General features: G+C 37.4%; 2 protein-coding genes across 4 annotated transcripts in view; one reads left to right on the plus strand and one right to left on the minus strand.

Annotated features, from left to right (window-relative positions):
* Nucleotides 1-1,060: 1,060 nt before the first annotated feature.
* Nucleotides 1,061-21,474, minus strand: iqce (IQ motif containing E). Of its 3 annotated transcripts, none has more exons than XM_079811520.1 (21): nucleotides 20,964-21,474; nucleotides 20,612-20,656; nucleotides 18,367-18,412; nucleotides 18,043-18,195; nucleotides 16,874-17,008; nucleotides 16,696-16,766; nucleotides 16,126-16,239; nucleotides 15,298-15,348; nucleotides 15,119-15,189; nucleotides 14,725-14,797; nucleotides 14,582-14,622; nucleotides 14,313-14,482; nucleotides 13,528-13,583; nucleotides 13,213-13,433; nucleotides 12,749-12,856; nucleotides 12,179-12,272; nucleotides 11,948-12,070; nucleotides 11,758-11,859; nucleotides 9,515-9,618; nucleotides 9,144-9,265; nucleotides 1,061-1,919 (listed from the first exon to the last, which is right to left on the minus strand). In XM_079811520.1, exons 1-21 carry the CDS (start codon nucleotides 21,012-21,014, stop codon nucleotides 1,771-1,773), a joined length of 2,100 nt encoding a protein of 699 aa, XP_079667646.1. In that variant the 5' UTR covers nucleotides 21,015-21,474; the 3' UTR covers nucleotides 1,061-1,770. The 3 variants fall into 3 exon arrangements, with proteins under 3 accessions (XP_079667646.1, XP_079667645.1, XP_079667647.1); XM_079811519.1 differs by having other exon boundaries at nucleotides 1,061-1,922; XM_079811521.1 differs by lacking the exon at nucleotides 9,144-9,265 and having other exon boundaries at nucleotides 1,062-1,922.
* Nucleotides 21,475-24,137: 2,663 nt separating this feature from the next.
* snx8b (sorting nexin 8b) overlaps nucleotides 24,138-27,648 on the plus strand; it is a 10,523-nt gene continuing 7,012 nt past the window's right edge. Inside the window, exons 1-3 of the mRNA XM_079811971.1 lie at nucleotides 24,138-24,336; nucleotides 24,698-24,752; nucleotides 26,048-26,196. Of these exons, the coding sequence (XP_079668097.1) occupies nucleotides 26,059-26,196 (138 nt within the window). The 5' untranslated portion in view covers nucleotides 24,138-24,336; nucleotides 24,698-24,752; nucleotides 26,048-26,058. The remainder of the gene's footprint in view (nucleotides 24,337-24,697; nucleotides 24,753-26,047; nucleotides 26,197-27,648) is intronic.

A 27,648-nucleotide genomic window follows, 5' to 3' on the forward strand; every position in this document is an offset into this window, starting at 1 on the left:
AGATAGCATAAACAGGAAATGTACATGTTTGAGAATAGCTTAGAAGTTAGCTTAGGTGTATGACATTCTCCTTTCAGACGAACACAATCAGAGTTATATAAATAAATGTATTTGCTCTTCCAAGCTTTATAATAGCAGTGAATGTTGCTCTGTTTTTGAAGTCATAAAAGTGCATCTATATCCATCGCAGTTCAAAATGCTTATGCTACGTCTGACGAGCATTACTGTGCAATGTCGTCAGATGTAGTGTAAGCATTTTGAACTGCGAGAGGCATTCGATTTTTTCCGTAAGTTGAATACAGAAGACGGTCTGCCGGAAGTTAGAAATGTTACTTTACAAAGTTTTAAAAATTTATATTTTCCTTACACAAATGCATCGCTCCACTTCAGAAGGCCTTTATTAACCCTGCAGAGCCGTGTGGAGCAGTTATGATGGATATAGATGCACTTTTAAAACAGATCAACATTCACTGCCATTATTAAGCTTGGAAGAGCCAGGACATTTTTTTTATATAACTCTGATTGTGTTCGTCTGAAAGAAGAATGTCATATACACCTAGGATGACTTGAGGGTGAGTAAATCATGGCCTAATTTTCATTTTTGGGTGAACGAACCCTTTAAGATTCAGCTGTGCATGTCAACTGTTGACAACTATACACTGTAAACAATTTACTGTAAATTTACAGTAACATTTTAATTGCCAGTAGGTTTGTAAATACAATAGAGTAGGCTTTATTTATTCGTGCATATATTTTAAAAATCATTATCCTTAACCCTTATCCGCTACATCACGACAGGAAAAGTGTTATTGGTTAAAAAGATTGGAAACCTTGAGGAACATTCAGCTCTTAAAAGGGGGGTGGGGGGCTTGGAGTCAAAAATGTGGAAAACCACTGATATATGATATACTGGGGTTTGTGCCTCCAATGCATTAAAAAATCTAATAGATCACCTAACTGTAGTGTATATGTTAATTTCTTAAATTAACAATCAGGTAGCCATTGCTAGACTAAATCAGGAAATGGTACTTTTTCACTCTTAGCACAAAGGACAAAAGTTCAGAGAAAACAAATCTTTAATAAAGAAAAATTCAAAGACAATGGCACAAAAAACTATGTGCTCTTAGAGCAAAGACATTGAAACAAGAAAACAGCAACACATTTTTTCAGTGCTATTATTGGTTCAATACATATTTGTCTATAATAACATTAAACACACTGACGACATTCATAACTGCATTAACAGCATTTACTGTCATTTCCCCCCAATCTGAACTCGAAGTTCTCTTATACAGCAATATGTTTGTGGAGATTCACAGTACTTTTGTATCAATCAGAGGTGTACCTTAAATGCACACAATGGCTTAAATATACTTTATAAGATAGTCTGCTTAGTGTAATGTGTATATTTATCTACAATGAAAAGTATATGAAGAATGTTAAATCCCTGAACCTCATTTAGAGATGATCTTCCAACACAAGGCACTTTTGGAGTTGAACTTTTAAAATGTCTACATTATTTGAAGGTTCAGTTCCTAGAAGTCAAAAGAATGTGACCGTATCAGAATAATAAAGTGTGAAATCACAAAACCATAATGATCTATCGTCCATGATCCATGTTCTTCTCTGTCCAGTCATTATTGCCCATAAATGACAGTTTGTTTGTTTCAGTTCCCTTAAGTTAATCTGTGTGTTCTAAGTTAAGAGAGAAAATACATTATTTATGAAACCGTTTGAGGTTCAAATAGTAAAAAAAACAACAACTAAGAGCTAAATCAAGTCATTAGCACTGAACGGATTTAAGCATTTTTCTCTTTTTCTCAGTGGCCTTGAAGGAGACACAATGATGTCATCAGAGTCATCTGAGTCAATGGTCTTTGGAATTTCAGTGGCTGGTTGCTGTTGGTGGGTCTTCAGGTCTTCTTAATACAAACAAAACAAAATCGGACATGTAATTACATTAAATAGATGAATGAGCATAATGGTAGTTTATCAGAGATTATTCAAAGAAATACTGGTGTTCTCAGACATACACTACCATTCAAAAGACTCTTTTGCTCAAGTCAAGGTTGCATTTATTTACAGTAAAAACAGTAATATTGTGAAATATTATTAGAATTTAAAATACTTCTGTATTTGAAAATATTTTAAAATGTAATGGACCCACTTTATATTAGGTGGCCTTAACTACTATGTAATAACATTTAAATTAATAATTTGATACAATGCACTTATTGTGTACATACATGTTTCTACATTGTACTTACATTAAAAAAATTACCTGCATGTAATTACATCTGTTACATTTATAATTACACTGTTGACACTTCCCTTAAACTTACCCACCACACCTGTCCCTAACTTTACCCGTATCCCACCTTAATATCAGCAAAAGTGTTTTGCAATACAATATGGACACAATAAGTACATTGTACTTATTTTCTGATGTAAGTACATAGTAGTTAAGGCCACCTCAGGGCTGGACTGGTAATCTGGCATACCGGGCATTTTCCCTATGGGCCGACACACTTTGGGGCCGATAGCCTACAAGGTTATTTATATATTTTTTGCCACCGACTGGTCCATCATGCAGGGACAGCGGCCCATTGGTTTGTCTTCTGAATTGACAGGCCAAAGCAAGAGAGACTTCCCCTCGTCCATATTAGACGCAGTTTTTTTCTTCTTTTTTTTGAGCGCATGGGAAAATGCAAAAAGCGAATATCTGCACATGTGCTGCCGTGGACGAACATGCGCTGCGTTTCTGCTGATGAAGTGATGAACTGTTACGCAGGAGTCTCCTGCGTCGATCAGGCCTCAGGGGTTTCACCACCCTCGGTGAGCACCTCAGTCAATCCTCGTCTCGCTCTTCCAGAGAAGTATGACGCCGCTTCGGCTAAATGCAAGGGCTTTCTGCTCTAATGCCACCTCTACTTTGATCAACAGCCAGCACTCCATCCCACCGATTCTGGGAAAATTGCTTTCGTGTGTTCGCTCCTCACCGGAAAGGCGCTGGAATGGGTAACTGCCATCTGGAGGCCGGATGGATCTCCTTTCTCCACATTTGCATCATTTACCCAGCAGTTCCGCAGCGTCTTTGAGCACTCCACTGAGCTCGGTGATGCCAGTGAACGCCTTCTCAGTCATACTCAGGGGAGAAGAACCGCCGCCGATTATGCCCTCACGTTTCGCACCCTTGCTGCACAGACCAATTGGGTTGAGGACACCTTGAAAACCCTGTTCAGATAAGGTCTCACCAATGAACTTCAGTCTGAGTTAGCTTGCCGCGATGAGGGGAGAACGCTGAACGAATACAACAACCTAGCCATTCAGATCGACAACCTTATTCGTTCTCGGCGCACACTTCGAGCTTCCTATCGTGCTCGTTCCGACGACACGGATGCACCAGAGCCCATGCAGCTGGGTTTTATTCCTCTCACTCCTGAGGAACACGAGCGTCGCCTGCAGCAGCACCTCTGTCTCTACTGTGGACAGTCTGGTCATCGCAGACTCTCCTGCCCAGTTTGTCCGTCTCTTCAGGCTCAACCAGTGAGTACCCTGGCAGTCTCCAACAATCGGTGGTCCAGGTTCACGCTACCTGTTCGTCTCTCTCTACCCGGCAGAATGATTGACACTTCCGCTTTGCTAGACTCAGGAGCCGCGGGAAATTTTATGTCTCATGAATTCACTGCACAGCATAAACTCCAAACTAATCCCTGTGAATTTCTCTCTGACAGTCGAGGCGCTAGATGGTCGGCCGCTTCGCCGAACAGCTTCGTCAAGCCAAGTATTATACCAAGTTGGATCTCCGTAATGCCTACAACTTGGAAGTATGCCATTCGGGTTGTCCAATAGTCCTTCTGTCTTCCAGGCGTTCATGAATGACGTCTTTCGGGACATGCTGGAGAGGTGGGTAATCGTCTACATCGACGATATACTGATTTACTCATCAACCATGGAGGAACATGTCAAGCATGTCAGATCTGTTCTCAGACGACTCATTCAATATCAGCTCTATGCCAAAATCAAGAAATGTGAATTCCATCGCACAAGAACGTCTTTCCTGGGATACGTCATCAGTCCAGAGGGTGTGGCGATGAACGAGAAAAAGGTTCAGGCGGTCCTAAATTGGCCAGTTCCCCACACAGTCAAACACATGCAAAGGTTCCTGGGGTTTGCGAATTTCTATCGTCGGTTCATCAGAAACTACAGTACAGTGGCCGCCCCGCTGACCACCATGACCAAACATCCGCACCATCGCTTGAGCTGGACACCTGAGTCCACCAAAGCCTTTGAGCTCCGAACACGCTTTACCTCTGCTCCCATACTGCGGCACCCAGACCCCACACGTCAGTTCATCATCGAGGTGGACACTTCAAACACTGGAGTAGGTGCAGTTCTGTCCCAGCGTCAAGGCATGCCTGAAAAAATGTATCCTTGTGCCTTCTTTTCTTGTAAATTAACCTCAGCTGAGCGCAACTATGACGTGGGCAACCGTGAATTACTGGCCATGAAACTGGCTTTAGAGGAGTGGCGGCACTGGCTAGAAGGAGCACAGGAACCTTTCATCATCCTCACCGACCACAAGAACCTCGAGTTTCTCCGGGCGGCCAAATGCTTGAATCCCCGTCAGGCCCGGTGGGCTCTATTCTTTACAAGATTCCAGTTCACTATCACGTATCGTCCTGGTTCCAAGAACATTAAGGTTGACGCTCTCTCTCGCCAGACCGATGAGACACTCCAACCCATGATCACCGAGAATACTCTTCCTGAGAACCTACTCGTCGCTCCTGTGCAATGGGACATCATCACTGAGATTGAACCAGTTCAATCGCCAGGAGCCACCTACATTGAATGGTCCACCTAATCGCATCTATGTCCCTGCTCCCTTACGCACCCACCTCATTGACCAGGTACACGCGACGCCCAGTTCCGGTCATCCCGGTATCACCGCCACTGTTCACCTTCTCCGCAACCGGTTCTGGTGGCCCACTCTACTCGCCGACACAACCCACCACATCCAAAATTGCACCAGTTGCAACACTTCCAAGACGCCTCGTCAATTACCTGCCGGACTCCTAACTCCGTTGCCCATTCCGCAGTGTCCATGGTCCCACATCGCTATAGATTTCATTACAGATCTCCCAGAATCCCAGGGAAATACCACCATATTGACAATAGTCGATCACTTCTCCAAGGCATGTAGACTGGGGGCCTTACCCAAACTGCCCACAGCACTCGCCACGGCTGAAATCCTCTGCAATCAGGTGTTCCGATTCTACGGCCTGCCTGATGACATCGTGTCAGACTGAGGGCCACAGTTCACCTCCAGAGTCTGGAGGGCTTTCTTCAAACACCTCAATGTGAACATCAGTCTGACCTCCGGATATCACCCCCATTCCAACGGGCAGACAGAACGTTTAAACCAAGACATCATTCGGTTCCTGTGCACATACTGTCAGCAGCAGCAAACAGAGTGGAGCGTTACCTGTTCTGGGCTGAATACGCCCAGAACTCTCTGGTCAAACCCGCTACTGGTCTAACTCCGTTCCGGTGCATACTAGGTTTCCAACCTCCACTATCCCCTTGGTCCGGGGAACCCACAGAACTTCCCTCGGAAACGGAATGGCTCCAAAGGAGCGAAGAAGTCTGGGATCAAGCGCACACCTGTTACATGCAGTCCGGCGCCAGGAACACCACGCCAACCAGCATCGTCGTCCTGCTCCACAGTACCGTCCAGGTCAATGGTATGGTTGTCCACAAAGGATCTCAAGCTTCGACTCCCCTGCCGTAAGCTCAGTCCCAGAAATGTCGGTCCATTCGAAGTCCTAAAACAAATCACTCCAGTGTCATTTCGTTTCAAACTTCCCACTAACTACCACATTGCCTCCACGTTCCATGTGTCCCTGCTGAAACCCGCTAACAGTCCCGAGAGAGTGTCAGAGGAGAGAGCCACACCGCAGACCCCTCCACCTGTCCTGGTAGACGGCGAGGAGGCATATCGGGTAAAAGAACTACTAGACTCCAGACGTAGGGGTAACACTCTGCAGTACCTAGTCGATTGGGAGGGGTTCGGCCCGGAGGAACGGTGCTTGATCAGGGCCAAGGACATCCTGGACCCCACACTCACGGAGAAATTCCACTTATCACACCCAAATAAACCTGCTCCTCGACAACGTGGAAGACCCCGTCGCCGTTTGTCTCCTCGTGCCAGGAGTCGCTCGCAGGGAGGGGGCTCTGTTACACAGGAGTCTCCTGCGTCACCTCCGCATTCACAGAGGGATCCATCTCCAGAGTATTGACCATGGCCAGGCAAACTACATTACCCATAATGCTGCTCTCCCGGACTGATCACACACCTGCTCTTCAGTGATTACACTCACACCTGCACTTAATTTCCACATGTATAAGAATCACTCTCTCACACCCATTCAGTGCGAAGTCTTGTTTTGCCCTGGCATACATACTGAGCAATTGTCTACTCATTCTGTTTATTCTGGTTTAGATCTTGGACTGTTTTTGGAAATCTTCGACCACTCTCTGGCTACCTCGACCTTGGACTGTTTCCTGGCTATCTGAACATACTCTGGCTCCCACGACCCTGTACTGTTACCTGTGTTTGAAACCTCGCTGCCTGACCCGATCATCAGCGCTAGCTTACCTGAGTATTCTTTGCCTTGCCCATACCATTCCTGTCTACCGATCTATACCCTGTCTGTCTGACTTTGTCACTAATAAAGCTGCAAATGGATCTCTATGACTCTGTGGATTCATTACATGAACGGCACTTTGACTCCGAATTTTGTTTTATACAGTCGTGTGATATGGGAACATTACAGGTTCTGTGGTGAATCAGCTGAAAACAGCCGCGACCATGTAAATACAGTACATTACGAGGTAAATTGGAAAACGTTCACACAACTACAAACTTGTCAATCTAGCACCACCACACCTTTATAATAATTGACCTTGCAGCTACTTACAGTGAGGAAATATTGCATTTTGGCAGAACTGTATTTATTAAAAATGTTGCTATTATTACTTACATTAAATATTGCAGAATATAAATCACTTTTATAATGTATTCGTATTTTATACATGTTTACAATATTTTGTATTACAAATTCAATAGTTTATTATTTATTTATTTTAGAGACCCATGGTAATGAGGAGCATGGTTGTATCAGTGACTACTATGATCTTACAGTTAAATGAAACTACAGTTACAATGTCATTATAAAGGATAATTCAACAAAACAACTTTAAAGCCTGGATCCCATGAATTAAGGACCACTTTTTCCTCTTTTGAATGTTTTATGAACTTTTTAATAGTTCTAATGAAATGTAATGAAATGTTATTTCAATGAGAGCCTCGTGAAAGATAGATATCTGTGTCTTACATAAATGAGGTGTTAACTCTAAAATATTATTGTTTTTAAAGGGGTTAGTTCAACTTAAAATGTGATAATTTACTCACTCAAATGTCATTACAAACCTGAATGAATTTCTTTCTGTGTAACATATAAGAAAATCATTTGAGTCTTTTTTTTGTCCATACAATATTCAATGGTAGTCAAACCAAAATGGTTTGGTTGCCAACATTCTTTAAAATATTTTATTTTGTGTTTCACAGAAGAGAGTAAGTCAAACAGGTTTGGAACAACTTGAGGGTGAGTAAATGATGACAGAATTTAATAGCAGTAAATTCACTTTAATGCATCCTAGCTCAAAACCAGTTCTTTACTGTCAAGTGCATTTCTGAGTGACAAAAGTTCAATATTTAACAATTATATTTAATTTATTTATTTACTCCTCACCTAATAAAGTGGGACCAATGTAATTTATTCCTGTGATGGAAAAGCAGAATTTACTCCATTTACATCATTACTCCAGTCTTCAGTGTCACATGATCCTTCAGAAATCCTTCTAATATGATAATTTGGTGCTCAAAAAACATCTTATCTTATTTAGTGTCTCTATTTATTTACTTTTTATAGAAATCATGGTAACACTTTGCAATAAGGTCTCATGTGTTACCATTAGTTAATTTATTAATTAACATGAACTAACAATGAACAATACATTTGTTACAGTATTTATTAATCTTAGTTCATTAGTTAATTAAAATGCAGCTAATAAAAATTTAGTATTTTTAAATATGTACTAATAAATGTTGACTGAGATGAATAAATGCTGTAGACTATTGTTCATTTTTAGTCATTGTTAATTAATGAAACCTTATTGTCAAGTGTTACCGAAATCATGATAATTTTTTTCAGGATTCTTTGATGAATAGAAAGCTCAAAAGAACAGCATTTATTTGAAATAGAAATTTACTGTCACTTTTGAACAATTGAATGCATCCTTGCTGAATAAAAGTATGAATTTCTTTAAAAGAAACAAAACAATCTTATTGACCCAAACGTTTTGAACGGTACTGTACTAGGAATGAGTTATATATTATATTCTGGTATTGATCTCTTGTCATGTAGCTCATCATTATAAGCAGGACTTAGTTTCTCTGCAGTTACACCTAGAAAGAATATAATTATAAAAGCATCCAATACAAGTTGCAGTGACTTTAAAGAGAGGTCAGCACAAGAGATGACCAGGTTTGCATCTTTGTTTACAAAATTTATTTTTGGTTCATCAAACCGTTCTAAACCTGAAAACCAACAAAGTCTTATTGATCCTTGTGGCGAGCAGCGAGGCCGAGGGACCGTGAGGGCGGGACGAGGCGGCGCTCATCAGAGAGGATGAGAGCCAGCTGCGAGCCGCAGCGATCTCGGCCCTTGCGGAGGAGTGAGGGAGTATAAAGGAGGAGCGACGACAGTGAGGGAGGAGAGAGGACCAGGCCAGGACGTTTTTGTTATGTGCACGCTGCAGTCGTCCGTGAGGGGCTGCAGCCTTTTTGTTTTCATTTTGTGTTTGTGTAGGCGGCAGTCGACCGTGAGGGGCTGTCGCCGCCATTTTTATTTTGTGTTTATGTTTGATTAAATATTTTGATTGTTCGCCGGTTCCCGCCTCCTTCTTCCCGTACAAACAAGCTTTACTACAATCCTAGATTAACAAACAAGAAAACTAACCTGAGGTCATATCAATCTCTTCAGTGAGAACAAAGCACATTAATAAAGATTAATAATCACCTGAGGTTTGCGTTTTATTCGTAAATATGGCCTGTGGGGACCCTGTGGGCAGCAGTGGAGGGGTTGAGAGATACTGCTTTTTCTGATGAATGAAAGATTCAGACTGTGTCACTGTAGACGCCCTGCAAAGTCAAGTCAACGTATGTCTGTCAGGAGACCACCTGGCCATGCATGCAAACATATTCATTCAAACCAACTGTTGCGACTGCATTCTTGCATTCTCTAACCAGAACAATCATCTGTGCAAGGTTTATTTTTTTAATGGAATTGATATAATATAAATATGGAAATATGCAAAAACTGTGTAGTATATGTAGTATTTCAGTGTAGTAATGTAGTAATTTAGTGTATAAACTATGTATCTAAATCACCTGTTCATCCTCAGAGTGCTGCGTTTGAGATGAGCCCTTAAGACAGCCTGAAGCAGAGTCACTTCCTCTTCCTTTACAGCCTGAGTGTTAATACCTGATTGGATCTGAAATATAAATATAAATTATATTTAAAAGGAATATTTTGATGTGAAACATATCAAACATGTCTTTACCAGGAGGGTTATGCCCAATAAGTATTACCATGGTTTTTGGACATGTAATATAATAATCCCATGTACAGTACCATCATATAAAAAATTTGTGCTGTCAAATCGATTAATCGCATCCTAAATAAAAGTTTGTGTTTACATAATATACTGTATGTGTGTGTACTGTGTATAATTATTATGTATATATGAATACAACCACATGCTTGTTTATATTTAAGTTATTTTAAGTTTTAATTTATTTTAAATGTGTTATATTTACATATATAATATTTATACATAATATCAATTATACAAACATATATATACAGTATATACATGCAAATATCTCTTAAATATATATATATATATATATATATATATATATATATATATATATATATATATATATATATATATATATATATATATATATATATATATATATATATATATATATATATATATATATATGAATGATTGTGTATTTATATATGCATAATAATTATATAAAAAACAAACACATATTATGTAATCACAAACTTTTATTTTGGATGCGATTCATCTCAATTAATCAATTTGACAGCATACACTACCGTGCAAAAGTTTGGGGTTGTTAAACGTGCACTATGTAACTTTTCCGTCCGCTAGAGGTCACCTGTTCAAAACAAAGGCGTAGTTTGATGACACCAAGTTTGAGCGCAGAATCTTGGTACATCCACAGCCGGTGGAAAAGAATAGGGATAGGACTCGGGCAGAAAACATGCTGTATGAAGCAGAGCAGGGCCGAGAGTGTTGTGGGAGCTGAGCAAGGCCGCTGGAGCGATTGTTAATAAGATGAACGCAACACACGCCTCGCGAGCAGCGGGACTTTTATTATGCCACAGTCGCCGGCGCCACTTCCGCTTTTCCGGTCATGAGTATGAGGTAACGCAACTCTGTTTATCATATTAGATACATTTGAGTGTGTTGAAAATTATGTAATGACGTTACTCTGTGCGTTCTGCAAAATAAAACCGGAAACCGAGTGTAACGCAGATATGACGCCATTGACAGGCGACTCGCTCACACGTCCCGGTTCCTTGGTTAAAATAGCAATTTCTCACGATTTACAAATAGTTGGAAACATTTGGGATATTGTAAATACTCAACTGAACAAAATATATAACACTGGCCTAGTGGTTTTTGGATATTTTACTGAAAAAATGTTACATAGTGCACCTTTAAGAATATTTTTTTAAATGTTAAGAGGTTTTTGAAAAAAACTCTCGTGCTCACCAAGACTGAATTTATTTTATGAAAAATACAGTAAAAATTATTAAAGTAAACTGACAAAATATGTTTTTTTTACTTTATTTTAATTTAATTATTTCTGTTAAATAAAATATCTCCCTTTGGTGTGGACTTTGAGCTTTGTAACCTTGCAGATCTTTTTTATGCTCAAACAGCAACATTACACACTAACTCAAGTTGAAAACATATGATATTTTATCAATATTTTTTTCTACATATGTCAGCCTATTGAATTAAAAGTCCAGTGGAGTTGTTTTTTGCGTTCCTGTCACATATCCTATCCTTGCATTCATTACATGTAAATGGAAGCAGGCATGACTGAATAAGTATGCTTGTTCTCTTTTTATGTTGATTCAGAATGACTGATGTGCACCAATCGATGTTGGAATCTTAAATCTTTAAGTAAAGACCAAGCTTTTGCTTTTGTCATACTCATTTTGCAATCAAGCTAGTTTTCAGTTAACCCCATGCTGGTGAAATAGTGGGGTTGTGGGAGGGCTTTTTTAGGGAGGGTTTTAGGGTAGCGTTGTGGGGCTACTGGCCCGACAGTGGAAACGCAGCTTGATTTTGGCCTTGTGACTTGATGTCTGAGGCTATTGGCCCTTCACGGCATGTTGTTAGCCCTGGCTCGCACTGGCCAGACAGTGGAAAAGCGGCTAGTGTGTGCCACGTGGTAATGACGTGATTGCTTGCAGATTGCATGTAAAGGACCTATCAGTCTGTGCCCTCGAGAGTTTCATGATTGAACTATATATATATCTGTAAATAAAATGTGTATAAAACAAAATATACAAAAATAGTTACCATGGCAACAGGGATGATTGCTGGGTCTGTTTGGTTCTGTCCATCTAACTGCCTCTGCCTGATTAGATGCCCTCTGAGACAGGATTGCAAGAGAACTAGATCCTAAGCAAAGGAGCAGAAGATTAAAGGAGGACATGCATGATCTACATTCACTGTGGTAGTACAGTACATGTCGATGTGTTGTACCAACCCGTGTTCGGTGTGAGAGCCAGTGTGTCTGGATGATCTTAGCTGCTCTGTTCATCTCTATTGACGCAACCGCTGATGATGACAATGGTTCTGTGAGCGTTAATGATAAAGAACCATCCCGAACCTGTGAGATGAGAAAATATATGGATTGTGGTGACAGTTTCAGATTTATGGGTTGCCATCTTCACTGTCTGTTCGTGTGTGTAGCTAATAAGTATTTTGAAAGTATTACCTGACTTGGATCTTGTACTAATCGGAGGTTTCTCTCCTCCTCTAGTTTCTCTTTTAAACAGTTGATTTCTACAGTTAGTGCCCCCATCTCCTGCCTGTAAATAAAACATGAAATCTAAACTGACTTTACATTCTTTCTTAATACATTTCCTTGCTCATGATTCATCAATGCATGTTATTCTACAGAAAAAAAAATTGTTTTCATAATCTTTCATCGAAATGTAACTTTCTATACCTTTGAAATTCATTTTCTTTTTGCACAAGTAAACAAGGTTTTTAAAATGTCAAAAATGTTACAGGAGTAAAAGAATGTTTTGTTTCCAATATAAATGTTACTCTTCCAACAATAACCACAGAAAATAATTTCTCTAAACATCTCTAAAGGAGCACAAATGCTTTCAATATAGAAAGAACTGTATACAGCATTGGAAATATAGGATTTATTAAGTTTGTCTTGCATAACAGTAACATCACATATGTGATTCAATCTTGTGAGAACTCAGCGTCTTCCAAAACACCACCATAATATAGTTTTAATTATTGATTCCTTCATTATGTTTATATTACAAACCTGTGTGTTTGCATCAGTCTCTCATGCTCTCGAATTCGTTCCTTCAGCGCGTTTTCTACCTCTTTCAGACCTTCATCCTTCTCAGCAGACAATTGCTTTATCTCTTCACTGATAAGACATGACAAATACTTTAAATCAGAATTACTCTCAAATACGTTAAACATTTAAGAAGTATAAATATAATAAATGAGACATATTTTCATTGTTTTAAACATTGATAATACTATATCAGCATATTAGAATGATTTCTGATGGATCATGTGTCACTGAAGACTGGATTAATGTCTTTTTTGGTAATGACTTTTTAAAATATATTAAAATAGAAAAGAGTTATTGCAATATTTCACAATTAACTTTTTTAATCAAATAAATGCAACCTTGGTGATTTCTTTCAAAAACATTAAAAAAAATCTTTCAGACCCCCAACATTGTAATGCTAGTGTGTATGCTGTGAGTGCACTCACTCTCTCTGGGTTAGTTTTTCCTGTAGTTCCTTTTTCTCTTCTGCCAGTTTCTTAACTGCTCCCCTCAAATGCGCATCATTCTCTGTAATCACAGACGGCTCCATCTCTGTGTTGACAGAATCACTCTGATTGGCCGATTCTGACTCAGTGCCTTTCTCCTCTGCGCTCTTCTGTGAGTCTGATGCTTTAGTAATATGAAGATTCTTCATCTGCTCTACTCTCTGAAAAAATTAGACAAACTATATTCACATGATCATTACTTTCTACAAGTAATGTTCAATACACACACACACACACACACACACACACACACACCTTTTCAAGTTCCAGGATTCGTCGCACAAGTCTCTGTTTACTCCAATCCATATAACCTGTAAATATAAAAATACGATACATAATTTAACTGAATTCAGCCCTGTGTGCGGGAATAATTTTAAATACTAAATATTTAGTTCAGACCTTTTATTTTCTGCACATTTCAGCTTGTCATGCTAGGAGACCAGCTGGCCGGTCAATTAAACCAGTTAAACACCAAATTGGCCAGGTCAACTAACCAGCTAAGACTAGTTAATCATCTTAGGCAGGCTTAAGCCAGTATGGTTGTTCATAGAAAACAATCCCCCAGTTTCACAGACAAGGCTTAAGCCTAGTCCTGGACTAAAATGCATGTTCAAGCGTAAGGATTTGAGCGAGTTTGACAAGGGTTACCAGGATGCACTATGGGCATGTACACCCTTTCATGGAAACGGTATTCCCTGGTGGCTGTGGGCTCTTTCAGCAGGATAATGCTCCCTGCCACAAAGCAAAAATGGTTCAGGAACTGTTCGAGGAGCACAACAACAACTTTGAGGTGTTGACTTGGCCTCCAAATTCCCCAAATCTCAATCCAATCGAGCATCTGAGATGTGCTGAACAAACAAGTCCGATCCATGGAGGCCCCACCTCGAACTTACAGGACTTAAAGGATCTGCTGCTAACATCTTGGAACCAGATACCACAGCACACCTTAATCTAAGCCCTGTCTGTGAAACCAGGCCCATGCTTGGTTTCCACTTATAGTGTGAATCTAAGTTAAGATGCGCCTTTGTAAATGTAAGTACCCTTGGCGCGGCACACAGGGCTGTCCATCATGCTCATTTCTTCCTCTGTCAATTCTTTTTTGAGTTCTTGGTTCTCGTCCTCTAGTTGTTGAACAGTCTTTGTGAGTTTCAGAACCGTCGCACTAAGGGTCTTGTTCTTCCGCCTGATGTCTTTGCTCTCCACCTTATTACTGAAGAGAGTAAAAATAGAGTTAGAGAAAGACTGATTCGAATCACTTGGAATCAAGAGGAACTATGAGTAAAATTAACAAAATTAACAATGTTTGTACCTTCTCTCAGCTGACTCTAACAGTGCTTGCAATCTTTGAACCTAAGCATGAAAAATAAAGAATGTATTACTAAAAATCCCCACATAACTTAATATATAGTGAACTAAAATACATGTAGTTCTATATAAAATAATATAAGCTACCTCCTCAAAGTAGGTTTCGACAATGATCTTCATTTCCTGCATGTTGGTAGTTTTGAGGTCACTCTGAAGCTGACTGTAATGGCAATTACACAATTCATCAGTTTAGGTACAACATACATTGGAGTATCTTGTTTATATCAAGATAAAATTTAAATACTGAGTGAAAATTGAAATGGAAAATTCAAGAGTTTGGAGTCTTAGGAGGCGTTTACACAACATTGTATTCAACTAAAAATTTACAATTTATATTGACTAAGATTTTTGGACTCCACTTAGCCAACAGCTCTCATGTTGAAGTTTTGTTAAGTTTATTTATACTGTATTGATTCACAATAACCCGATTAATGATTAATGAATACATGACTGTATAATATAAATGAAGTTGGCATCAGACCTCAAGGCATTCTCTTTTTCTTTGCACTGCTGCTCCAATCGTAGAATCCTCTGTTTCAGTCCATTAATGATCTGGTGTGTTTAAAAAGAAAAAAAAATATTTTTAGTTTTTATATCATTCATCAAATTAAGAATAATTGATCTGAAGAAATGTGATTGTTTTTATAATGGGATACTCACCGATCTAGGATCTGTCTTTCTGTCCACTAAACCCCTTGCATAATATGGGTCCTATATGATCAATGCAAAAATTATTACGTAAAAATTATTATAAATCAATAAGCTCTGAGAGAACACTACCATTCAAAAGTTAGAGGTCAGTAGAATTTTTTTAATGTTTTTGTTTCTGGGGGAAGCTAGATATTTGACTTTATAAAGTTGTAAATATGGTTATTTTTCTTACACAAACGCATCGCTTCACTTCAGATGGTCTTTATTAAAACCCAGAAGACGTGTGGGATTACTTTTCTAATGGATGGATGCACCTTTTGTGGTCTTCAAATTTTGGGCTGCCATTCACTGCCATTATAAAGCTTGGATTAGCCAGAATTTTTTAATATAACTCTGATTGTATTCGTCTGACAGAAGAATGTCATATACACCTAGGATGGCTTGAGGGTGAGTAAATCACTTTTGATCAATTAAATGTATTTTTGATGAATAAAGTATTAATTTCGGAAAATTAAATAAAAACATTTCATAAAAGTATTAAAAAAAAAATCCAACCCCAAACTTTAGAATGGTAGTGTACTATGTCTGACAGTAATCCACCCTGAAAATAACGTTTTTTTTTTCATGAAAAATCAAATATTCAATAAACAGAAATCATATTATTTTCAGTTTGAACAGTGTGACTGAATAATCGCAGTTGTGCTGCTTATGCATGTGGTGTGAAAAACAGGCCACACACACTAAGCTACTCGTTTCCGCAATAAAGGGGATGTAATCGCTCATAAAAACTATTCAAGCTCATCTCTGCTGCTGGATTTGCTGACAATTACTCATTACCTTCGCTGGATCCAGCAGCTGTTCGATTTGTCTGTCTTTCTTAGTGCTGTCTTCTTCAAGACGACGCAGCCTGGCTTTCATCTTGTCAGATTCAGTCTTTTGGGATTGGATGGTCTGAGAAAAGGGAGTGGAAATATGTAGGTACATGCAATTTCAGTGTGCATACTTCTATTTCAAAGAAAGCTACATTCTAGGCTGGTGACAGGAAATCTTAGACAAAATTATGCAATACTGAAATACATCTCAAACCATTTCCTCCACTTGCACTGCACAAGGAATTGTAGGTAATATTAACCCAAAAAGTTTACATCAATATTTCCTAAAATCCAGTGTAAATAATACACCATCCAGGAGCATTTGGCATGCTATTTTTAACAAACTATGATTTGGGACACACTAATCCTAAACACTAATCCCTGGTATACATATAGGACTGATAGTATTGAGAATTTACACAAAGCCCAATTCGTCGAAAACATGCAGTCTGATGTAATCAAAATTCCAAAAACATATCCTGAAAAACACTTGCAGTACACAACAGCGTGTGAGTGGGCGAGAGGAGAGTGTCACCTTTTTTAGATCAATTATTTCATCATACATTTCTTCCTTTTCTTTATAGACTGGGGTCCCTGGAACATAACCTGATAAAAAATTGTAAAAATAACATGGTCACAAAAGTAGAAAAAAAAATGTAATAATACCTGTTATATGGATATAATTCAGGTTAATATTTTTGGTTTTATCTCACCATTAGATGCAGAGCGGGAATGTTTTGGCTTTTTCATTCCTAAGGCCTCCTTCAAGTATTCAGGTGTGCTGGTCATGAGGATACTGGTCTGTGTGACACTGTAATCTGCTCCTTTTGGAGACTTTGACAATGTTTCTGAAATAAACAAAATTTAACCCTGTAAAGCCTAACAAAATAGTCAGAAAAAATATAATTTAAAAAATGTCATACAGGTATGTTTTTTATGTTTTGTATCATATAGGATCCATTAAGCTTATATAGACAATAAAATAATGAGAAAATGGAGCTCACACTTGAGGAGGAGAAAACACCTAAATTTTACTCAGAGGCTTGTAATGTAAACAGAATAGCAGACTCCTTACATAAAATGCATATAAATATAATTTGTCACTCTATATATCCCAATAATATGTCTTAGAAAGATAATAAATGCTTAGTTTTATGACTAAAACTCTGTAGTTTTTATTGTGGGGGCAAAACGTGTAATTTAATGGAATACAATGAAGACGTACAAATAAACGTTTCTCAAAAGTCTGATGTATCATATTTGATACTAACATTGTAACACGATTTTCCTAAAAATTATGTATAGACAATCAAGTAAACCCAAGTTGCTTCAGTCCAGTAAATGTTCATCTTGAAATATTACTAACAATATAAAATGTATTCTTACATTTACTTTATAAAAATCAGCAAAGATTTCACAGCAAAAAGACATGTGCACCACATGTAAAGGTGGACTTCTTTTTTTCAGAATAATACTAAAAGGACTTTTACTTCTTAAAAAGGTATATACTATCAATCAGAGGGCAGAAGGCAAGTAACATTTTAATTTGGAGCAGAAGGCATGTACAATTTTAATTTGGAGGTCTTAAAAATTAATGCATAAAGATGAAACAATAGGCTTTATAGAGTTAAATTACATTTGCATGTACAGGTTTGCTTTGAAAGTAATTTCTGTGATAATAATCTTGTCTAATTTTCCAGAAAATGTCTAAACATCTTTAAAACAAGGTACATTTTATCTGAGAAGCAAAATTGCATTTTTATGTCGAGTTGCAGATCTGAACTTTGATTGGTTTTTAGAATGTAAACATATCTGAAAAACTTTTTTGGTAGAAATTATATTTTTATATGGTTATATATAAAAATAGACAAAAGTAACAGACCATGTCCATCATTCTGTAAGTGCAGCCAGACATCCCTGGGTGTACCAGCAGGAGGGGTTTTACAGGTTTGGAGCTGTGTCCCTTTCACCGTCCTCCATGATGCTACTGGGGTTTTCTTCAAATGCAAGTTTGCACTGTTCAGGTATGGTGATTCTTTATTTGAATAAAAATATTTATATTTATTATTTTAAAGGCATATTTGCAGTGTATATAGTTGCAATAAGTACTCGCAATGAAACAAGCACGTCACATTTTTACAATACTGTGTTGATATAATGCGCAAGAAAAAAGGTTGTGGCATTTTTGTGGCAGTCTTAAACTTACTAGGAGAAGGAGGTGGTCTGCCTGAAACTTTCTTTTTTCTTGACTTCTGAAAAGAAAACAACAATCAAACACTTAAATGTAGACCATATTGGCACAAAAATTCAAGAATAAAAAAACAACAGTTGAACTATCGAAACCTGTTAACCTAAAATAGTAAGCCACAATATTTAATTTTTTGCTGCTAGAGGTCACTTATTCAAAACAATAGTGTCTAATGACGCCATGATTTCGCAGAGCTTTTATTATGCCACAGACGACCACTTCCGCTTCTTCCGGTCATGTGTATGTGTGGTAACGCAGCTCTGTTTTATCATATTAGATACATTATTTTAGTGTGTTGAAAGTTATGTTATAATGCTACTCTATGCGTTCACTCGGCAGCTACTATGAGACTTGTTGCACACTGCATCTAGATAAATATTAGGAATGGTAAAACATGGTACTCGCGGTAAATCAAGAAAAGGAGATTTAAACAATAAGACTAACTGTGTTGAGCTATAAAACAATGATTTGTTTTCTGTCAATGAATGTATCCAAACCGTTGCTCACCTGTCTAATAAAACACACAATTTATTAAAGTGATTTTGGTGTTTCCATGGTTTCTATAAAATAAAACCAGAAATCGAGGGTATGATGTTATTGACAGGCGACGCATTCACATGAGATCGACCGACAGCAAACCATAAGGATCCAATCAATTCCTGATGGACAAAATCCAGTTCGAGCAGTTTTACACTATCACAACTCGATTATATCACAGCTCACCCAGAGCTGTTGAGCTCAGTGACGTTGCAGTTTCCTCCTAATCTCTAACCGTTTCTTTTCCTAATCTACTACATATCGCTTTAAAATACAGCATTCTGTGCAGAATTCAAATGGGTCCGATACATTTTCTGGTATGTGCCGACTACATATGATCCGTTCTGTGCTATCGTGTCTCTGGAGTCTGGACTGGAGCAGACTGGTTATGCGTTGGCGGTTCGCAAGACACTAACGTGATGAAACCAGACTTAAAGGGTTAGTTCACCCAAAAATGAAAATTCTGTCATTAATTACTTACCCTCATGTCGTTCGACACCCGTCAGACCTCCGTTCATCTTCGGAACAGAAATGAAGATATTTTAGTTGAAATCTGATGGCTCTGAAAGGCCTCCATTGGCTCAATGGCACCGTTCACTCTCAAGACCTTTAAAAGGTACTAAAGACGTCGTTACAAAGTCCCTCTCACTACAGTGGTTCTAATATAACTTTATGAATCGGCGACAATCGTTTTTGTGCGCAAAAAAACCCTAAATAACGACTTACATAGTGATGACGATTTCAAAACAAAGCATCATGAAGCTTCGAAGCATTATGAATCACTGAGTCGATTCAGCAGTTTGAATCGCCAAATTTCAGCGGTTTGGCGGTTTGACACGCGATCCGAATCATCATTCGGCTCAGTGATTCATAACGCTTCGAAGCTTCATGATGCTTTGTTTTGAAATCGTCATCACTATATAAGTCGTTATTTAGGGTTTTTTTGCGCACAAAAACTATTGTCGCCGATTCATAAAGTTATTGTAGAACCACTGTAGTGCTATTCTCGCCGATTCATAAAGTTATTTTAGAACCACTGTAGTGAGATGGACTTTTTAACGACGTCTTTAGTACCTTTTAAGGGTCTTGAGAGTGAACGGTGCCATTGAGCCAATGGAGGCCTTTCAGAGCCATCAGATTTCAACAAAAATATCTTAATTTCTGTTCCGAAGATGAACGGAGGTCTTACGGGTGTCGAACGACATGAGGGTAAGTAATTAATGACAGAATTTTCATTTTTGGGTGAACTAACCCTTTAATTTGCCCCAATGGAAAGCATATTTACACTGTCTGAATCGTTCCCTATCCCATATATAGTGCACTATGTGCCCATTCACCATGTAAACAAATAGTAAATGTGTGAACAAGTGACTGATTTTAGCCTCAGATTCAGCATCTATTTATAGTGTAGGGGGCGGGACCCTTCAGATTCTAGAGAGCATTTGATTGGACAGAAAATCTGATTAGAAGCTGAAGTGCGGACTCGGAGTGATGTCTTAAAAGTCATTGAGTGAGACTGTAAGTTTTGAATGCTTATATCTTCTAAATGCGAATGTTGTCATTGTTTTGGAGCACACTAGCTTATAACATTAAGGCTAACATATTCATACTAAAAGCCAAACTTCCATTTTGATTTCATGGGGACTTTAAAGACTATCTATCTCACCTTTTCAGTGTCAGACACATAGCTGCTACAGAGACTGTCCTCTGCCTTGAAAACAAACAATATATACGAAACATTAATAAATAAAAAAAACATATTAATGAATATATCTATATGAAACATTTATATAAATAAAGTAGGCTGCTATTAATACACTACCATGAAATATTCACATGACATACGGTACCTATATTTAGATAACTTTTTCTATAAGGGGTGGTACCCTGATGCATTATTACCATAGTAAATCTCCAAAATCGATGGTATTGCATGGTACTTTGTGCTAATGTTACAGTCCAGGAGATATACGAATTAAGCATTAATTCGTATTTAAGCATCATGAACTGTTACTTACCAGATCCTCCACCTCCTCTTCCGTGACAAGTTCTCCAGCTACTACAGACATTATAGCCTATGTGATGGCCTGTGTTTATTTTATCATCACCTTTTACAAACAACAGGACCATAATACATTCTCATACAGTATGCTCAATGGACGTACGACCTGTGATGTCCCAGTTTTATGATGCAGCAGGAAATCGTATTTTTCTCATTTCAAATGTGTGTGTAAATCCTAATATAAAACAGCATAAACGAGCATTGACATGGGAAGGGGTGCTAAGAAGTTCCCAAGACGCAGCTGTTTCCTGATGTCGCCGTTAAGAAAAGCAACAGATTCACGTCGATATTGCATGTGAAAACTACAGTTAACGCGATAATATTGCAGAGCGTCGTTTCGCGTCTCTCTTCGCTGTACGGATGTAATGGGCATTGTTGTAGTCTAGCAACCGAAAATGTTTAACATGACAATAAACAGCACATCAAACGTGTTCATGTGCGTCAGCACTGCGTAACACTTGCGCAACACTGTGATTGAGCGGTCGCCTGTTTGAAATATAGCTCCATTCTTTAAGGAAAAATATGTGTAGCTTCCCATTGAAAAGAGAAACATTAAAATAGGCTTCTTGTAAAACAAAATCCTTATAAAGTTTTTAAGTATTGTGAATGTAAGTCAGCATTCTGTCAATTATATCTGTATTAAGTTATAGCCTATTGCTTTCAAGGCACACAAATATAGGCTAATGTATATATTTTTAATAGCCTATAGCCTAATTTTCAAGTACATTTCGAAATAAGTGACACATAAAGCCCAGCATGTTTCTACTGTTTCTAGACATCTAAAGATCTAAACCAACATCAAATAAATAAATACATAGGCCTACAACCCTAACCCCACATACATACATAGTACATTACATACATAATAACAAAAAATAGGAAAGATGGAAAAAACAAAATGGTGCTTTAAGAAATCTCATATTTTAAGGAAAATTAGACATTTCAGGCCTTTTGGACATTTGAAAAAAAATTACTCTATTCATTTTTTTTTTAACCCTTAAAGAGTTTCTGTATCTTGGAGGATACAGACATTTAACAGGCTGTAGGGGGAAGGGCCATGGGGGGATGGGCATTATGTGGTTGCAGTTGATGAGAAACACTAATGGGAGGATGGGTCATGTAATCAGGGTCATGTGACTTTATGCCAACATTCCAAACATTTGTATCAAAATCCAAAATGGCAGCATACGTGGAAAAAGACACTGGCCATGAGGTAAGTGTTTTTATATTTTCACAATTATGATATTTTAGAGTGATTTTGTTTTAGAAAATAGTTTTTTAAGGATAGTTTTACATGTTCTTGTGCATATTTTTAAAATAATCGTCTCACAACTTTGATTATCAGCCATTGAATGTCTGTATCCTGGGGGATACATTGCCCATATAAGGGTATTTAACAGGGCTGATCACTCACAGATATTCTTATGTTTTGAGGCCTAAATGTTAGTAAATGAGTGGAGGGAAGAGGGAAGGAACCCCCCTTCCCAATACTTTATTACACACACACACACACACACACACACACACACACACGCACGCGCACACACACACGCACACACACACGCACACAGACGCGCGAACACACACACATACACACGCACACACACACGCGCGCACACACACATACACACGCACACACACGCACACACACGCACACACACACACGCACACACACACACACACACACACACACACTCAGACACAAATGTATACCCTGCATAGGCATCTTGGGAGAAAAAGTTCAGTTTTTTCCAATTTTTCTAATGTTGCATGGATAACATGAAAACATTTAGCTAAATAATTGTTCATTCAATGTTTTAAAAGTTTTCATATGAACTATAATAAAAAAAGAATACATGTTACAATGTAACCCTAAATGGGCAATGTATCCTGGGAGATACAGACTGTAACTTTGAAAATAAAGGTCATATTTTGGAAAAAATGTATGAACTGTGTCATTTTAGTCTAGATACATACAAAAATAGCAATGAATCATTTTTCCATCAAATTTATTTATGCTTGCCCCTTTAAGGGTTAAATACATCACATCATGCTTTTATTTATTTACTTAGGATTTGTGCTGTCAAATCAATGAATTGTGATTAATCGCATCCAAAATAAAAGTTTGTTTACATAATATATGTGTGTGTTCTGTGTATATATTTTTTGTATGAATACACACTCATTCATGTATATTTAAAAAAAAATTGTTGTATATTATGTATATTTAATTTATTTTATATATGAATACAAATATTTTATACACAAATGACACATTTTTTGTAAATATATACATGCATGTGTGTGTATTTATAGGCATTATAATTATACACAGTACATACACACAAACTTTAATTTTGGATGTGATTAATTGTGATTAATCGATTTGACAGCACTAATATATATATATATATACACACACACACACACACACACACACACACACACACACACACACACACACACACACACACACACACACACACACAAACATACTGTACATACATAAAAAAAATTGTTTATTAAATAGAAAGTGACATGCTTGAAGATGGCAGTGATGTCTAGTCATTAAAATAATGTAATCAGAAAGAGGAAACAGTGAACAGCTGCAGAGCTACAGGGGACATAATCCTGCTCCACTGCTATCATTTGATATTTAATGGTAACTGTGGGGGGAAAACAGAGATGACCTTGCATTGGTCGTTTAGTTTTACCACATCACATTACCCAACATGTGATGATAGACATCTCATAGATTTGGTTTGGGGATTACATGTGCATTATCTCAATAATAATGCACATTATCGCTCTAATAATTATCTAAAACTATGGCTATTTATTAAAATAAGAGGTTATTTTATGAATGAAATGGTAACAGATGTATGAATGTGTGGGTAATCTGAGACACCCTCTCTGCTTTTCTGTAATTATCAAACAGCTCTGTTGCAAAGCTTTTAAAGTCTGTATAAAAACCCTATCTTTGCCCGTGGCTACTCTCATTATTATAACCCAGTTACATAAGCTTTAATTCCAGATTGCCTTCCAAGAGGCTGTGATGTTTTTTTTAAAGAGGTCCTATCCTCTTAAGATGATTAATGGTATGTATGTGTTGAGGGATGCAAAGAGAAGGGGAGGGAAAGAGCAAAGCAAGAGAGAGAGAGAGAGAGAGAGAGAGAGAGGGATGAGAGAAGAGACTGATATCTGATCTGTTGGTGTTGTTGGGCTATAGTCACAGTCAGGCATTAAGCGTGGAGAGGGCATTCTAGGTGCGAACGAAGATCTCTTGAGGATTGCAAAGCGAAGCCAACTTCATTCACATCAGAAATTTGGTAAGTATATGCGGAAACAATCTTAAAACCATTTCACTCAAAAAACCAAACAACATTTTCATGTGAGCTTGTGCATTTGATGAAGAAATTGTTTTACATGTGCATTCATGTCTACACAAAACGCTAGGTATTTTAAATGATATTGCTTTTTAGAATTACTATCATTGGAGACACTTTTTAAATCAAAAGTACAAAGAACTATATTTATATTTCAAGGCATATATTGATTTAATTGCTGTAAACGTTCAAGAAAAGTGACAGCCTGCCTTTTTGTATTATAGGACATTGTTTAAAACCATGTTAATGTGCTTTGTCATCTATATGTGAATTATAACAGCAAGTTCTCGTCTTTATTTCGAAGGCCAGTGCATTGCTCTTGAGGATCACCTGAAATCACCCATTGCCCCAGTGACAAGGTAACAAATCCTATTTTCACAAAGAGCTTACAGACCCTAAGTACACGCCGAGATGTGAGAGAAGGACAGACTGCATAAAGATTGTATTTCCATTTAAGATACCTATAAACATTGAATCATTCATAATTGAAATGGGGGGAAAACTTGTTAAAAGATGCTGAATGGCAAAACCATAAATCGTGCATTTACATACCTATGAGTCAGCCTTGTGCACAACAAATATAAACCATCCCACTGTTATTTATACGAAAAATAGTCATGGACACTCGTTTGAAGCATAGCTTGTGTTATCTGATGGGAAATAGGTCACTTTGTTCTACAGAAGATTAAAACGCTTCACTTAAACCATATTGGGGATGATTCTAAATCCATCACAATATTCCCTGTATGTTTCTTTTTTTAGTAATTTGCATGAGTATTATATAATACAAAATGGATATTGAATTTTCAGTTAATCAACCACAATTATTTCAAATGTGAAATCATCCTCTTATGACAAACATCAAACATAGAGTAAAAACAATAATAGTTTGACATATTACCATTTAAAATAACTGATTTATATTTTAATACATTTGAATGTAATTTATTCCTGTGATGGCAAAGCTGAATGTTCAGTATTATTACTCCAGTCTTCAGTGTCACATAATCCTTCATAAATCAATCTAATATGCTGATTTGGTGCAACAAAATACAATACAATTACATTTTATTTCAGGTTTCTTTGATTAATAAAGTTGGAAAATAAAGTAAAAGAACAGCATTTATTTGAAATAGTGGTAACATTTTATAATAATATCTAATATTTATTAAAATTATGTGTTAACTAACATTAAATAACAATGAGCAATATATTTTTTACCACATTTATTAAACTTTGTTAATGTTAGTTAATAAAAAAAAATAATGTTGAGTTACGGTTAGGGTTTGGTTTAGGGTTAGTTACACTATAGTAAGTACATGTAGTAACGTGTCACTATGTCACCTTAAAATAAAGTGAGATTAATTCTGTAGAAGTACTGTTCGTTGTTAGATCATGCTACTGCTAATAATATCAACTAATGTTGTTAAATTCTGAATGGTATAATAAAACAATTTAGATTAAAAACATTAGTGTTTTATGTAAATTAACGTTAGGCTCACTGCACGCAAAAAAAGGCAATCTGGGTTAAACAGTATGAACCTCAAGAAATTATGACATTAACATTTTCTAGAGCTTTCCAACAATTTGACCCTCTTGGAAGTCACTCAATAATTTGCACACTTAATTGGACCTTTTTTGCGTTTGTTATCAGGTGCAAAGAAAATGCATCTGGGTCAGCAAAGCCCCCTGGTGGATGGGCTGTCACTAAAAGAGCTGGGGGACAGTGTGCTGGTGGAGATAGAGCCCCGAAGGAAAGGACTGGCCTTCCTCAAACATGTGGAGTATCGTATTGTTAGCAAGGTAAACTCAATTATAATACTTATTTAACACCTTTTTAGTACTACCGGTATATATATATATATATATATATATATATATATATATATATATATATATATATATATATATATATATATATATATATATATACTTACTTACACACACGCGCGCACACACACACACATACTAGAGCTACATGATTCCAGATAAATTGAGAATCGCAATGTTTTGTTTAAAATAGAGATCACGATTCTCCCACGATTCTGAATCAACTAAACAAAATAACATGCAATTTACTAGAGGTACTGACCAAATGTTAATTGCTGCAGTCTATTAAAAACATTTAATTAATTAGAATGAATAATAAAAAATAAAAAAATTGGTTTGAATGAATAATTCAATGACTCACTCATAAAGACTTTCAGCGTTTTCGAATGAATCTCTTGAATGAATGATTCAATGACAAATAAATTTTTTAACAGTCACTTGACGCCACCTACTGGCGTAACAACGCAATTGATACAATCTTTATTTGAAGCGTTTAAGGGTTAGTTCACCCAAAAATGAAAATTCTGTCATTAATTACTTACCCTCATGTCGTTCGACACCCGTAAGACCTCCTTTCATCTTCGGAACACAAATGAAGATATTTTAGTTGAAATCTGATGGCTCTGAAAGGCCTCCATTGGCTCAATGGCACCGTTCACTCTCAAGACCCTTAAAAGGTACTAAAGACGTTGTTACAAAGTCCATCTCACTACAGTGGTTCTAAAATAACTTTATGAATCGGCGAGAATAGTTTTTGTGCGCAAAAAAACCCTAAATAACGACTTATATAGTGATGACGATTTCAAAACACGGCATCATGAAGCTTCAAAGCGTTATGAATCAGTGAGTCAAATCATGATTCGGATCACGTGTCAAACCGCCAAACTGCTGAAATTTGGCGATCCAAACTGCTGATTCGACTCACTGATTCATAACGCTTCGAAGCTTCATGATGCCGTGTTTTGAAATCGTCATCACTATATAAGTCGTTATTTAGGGTTTTTTTGCGCACAAAAACTATTCTCGCCGATTCATAAAGTTATTTTAGAATCACTGTAGTGAGATGGACTTTGTAACGACGTCTTTAGTACCTTTTAAGGGTCTTGAGAGTGAACCGTGCATTGTGCCAATGGAGGCCTTTCAGAGCCATCAGATTTCAACTAAAATATGAAGACGAACGGAGGTCTTACGGGTGTCGAACGACATGAGGGTAAGTAATTAATGACAGAATTTTCATTTTTGGGTGAACTAACCCTTTAAGTTACTTTCAAAAGGCAGGCCTACTGTATTTTGATCACTACCGTAGACATCAGTGTTTATATAAAAACTATAAACTTTTACCGAGTGAACACACAGAATAACGTTATAACATAGGCTAACTTTCAACACACTTAAATGTATTTAGTATGATTGTTTTAACCATGT

This window comes from Gobio gobio, assembly GCF_949357685.1.
Source record: "Gobio gobio genome assembly, chromosome: 3".
Lineage (NCBI taxonomy): Eukaryota > Metazoa > Chordata > Actinopteri > Cypriniformes > Gobionidae > Gobio > Gobio gobio.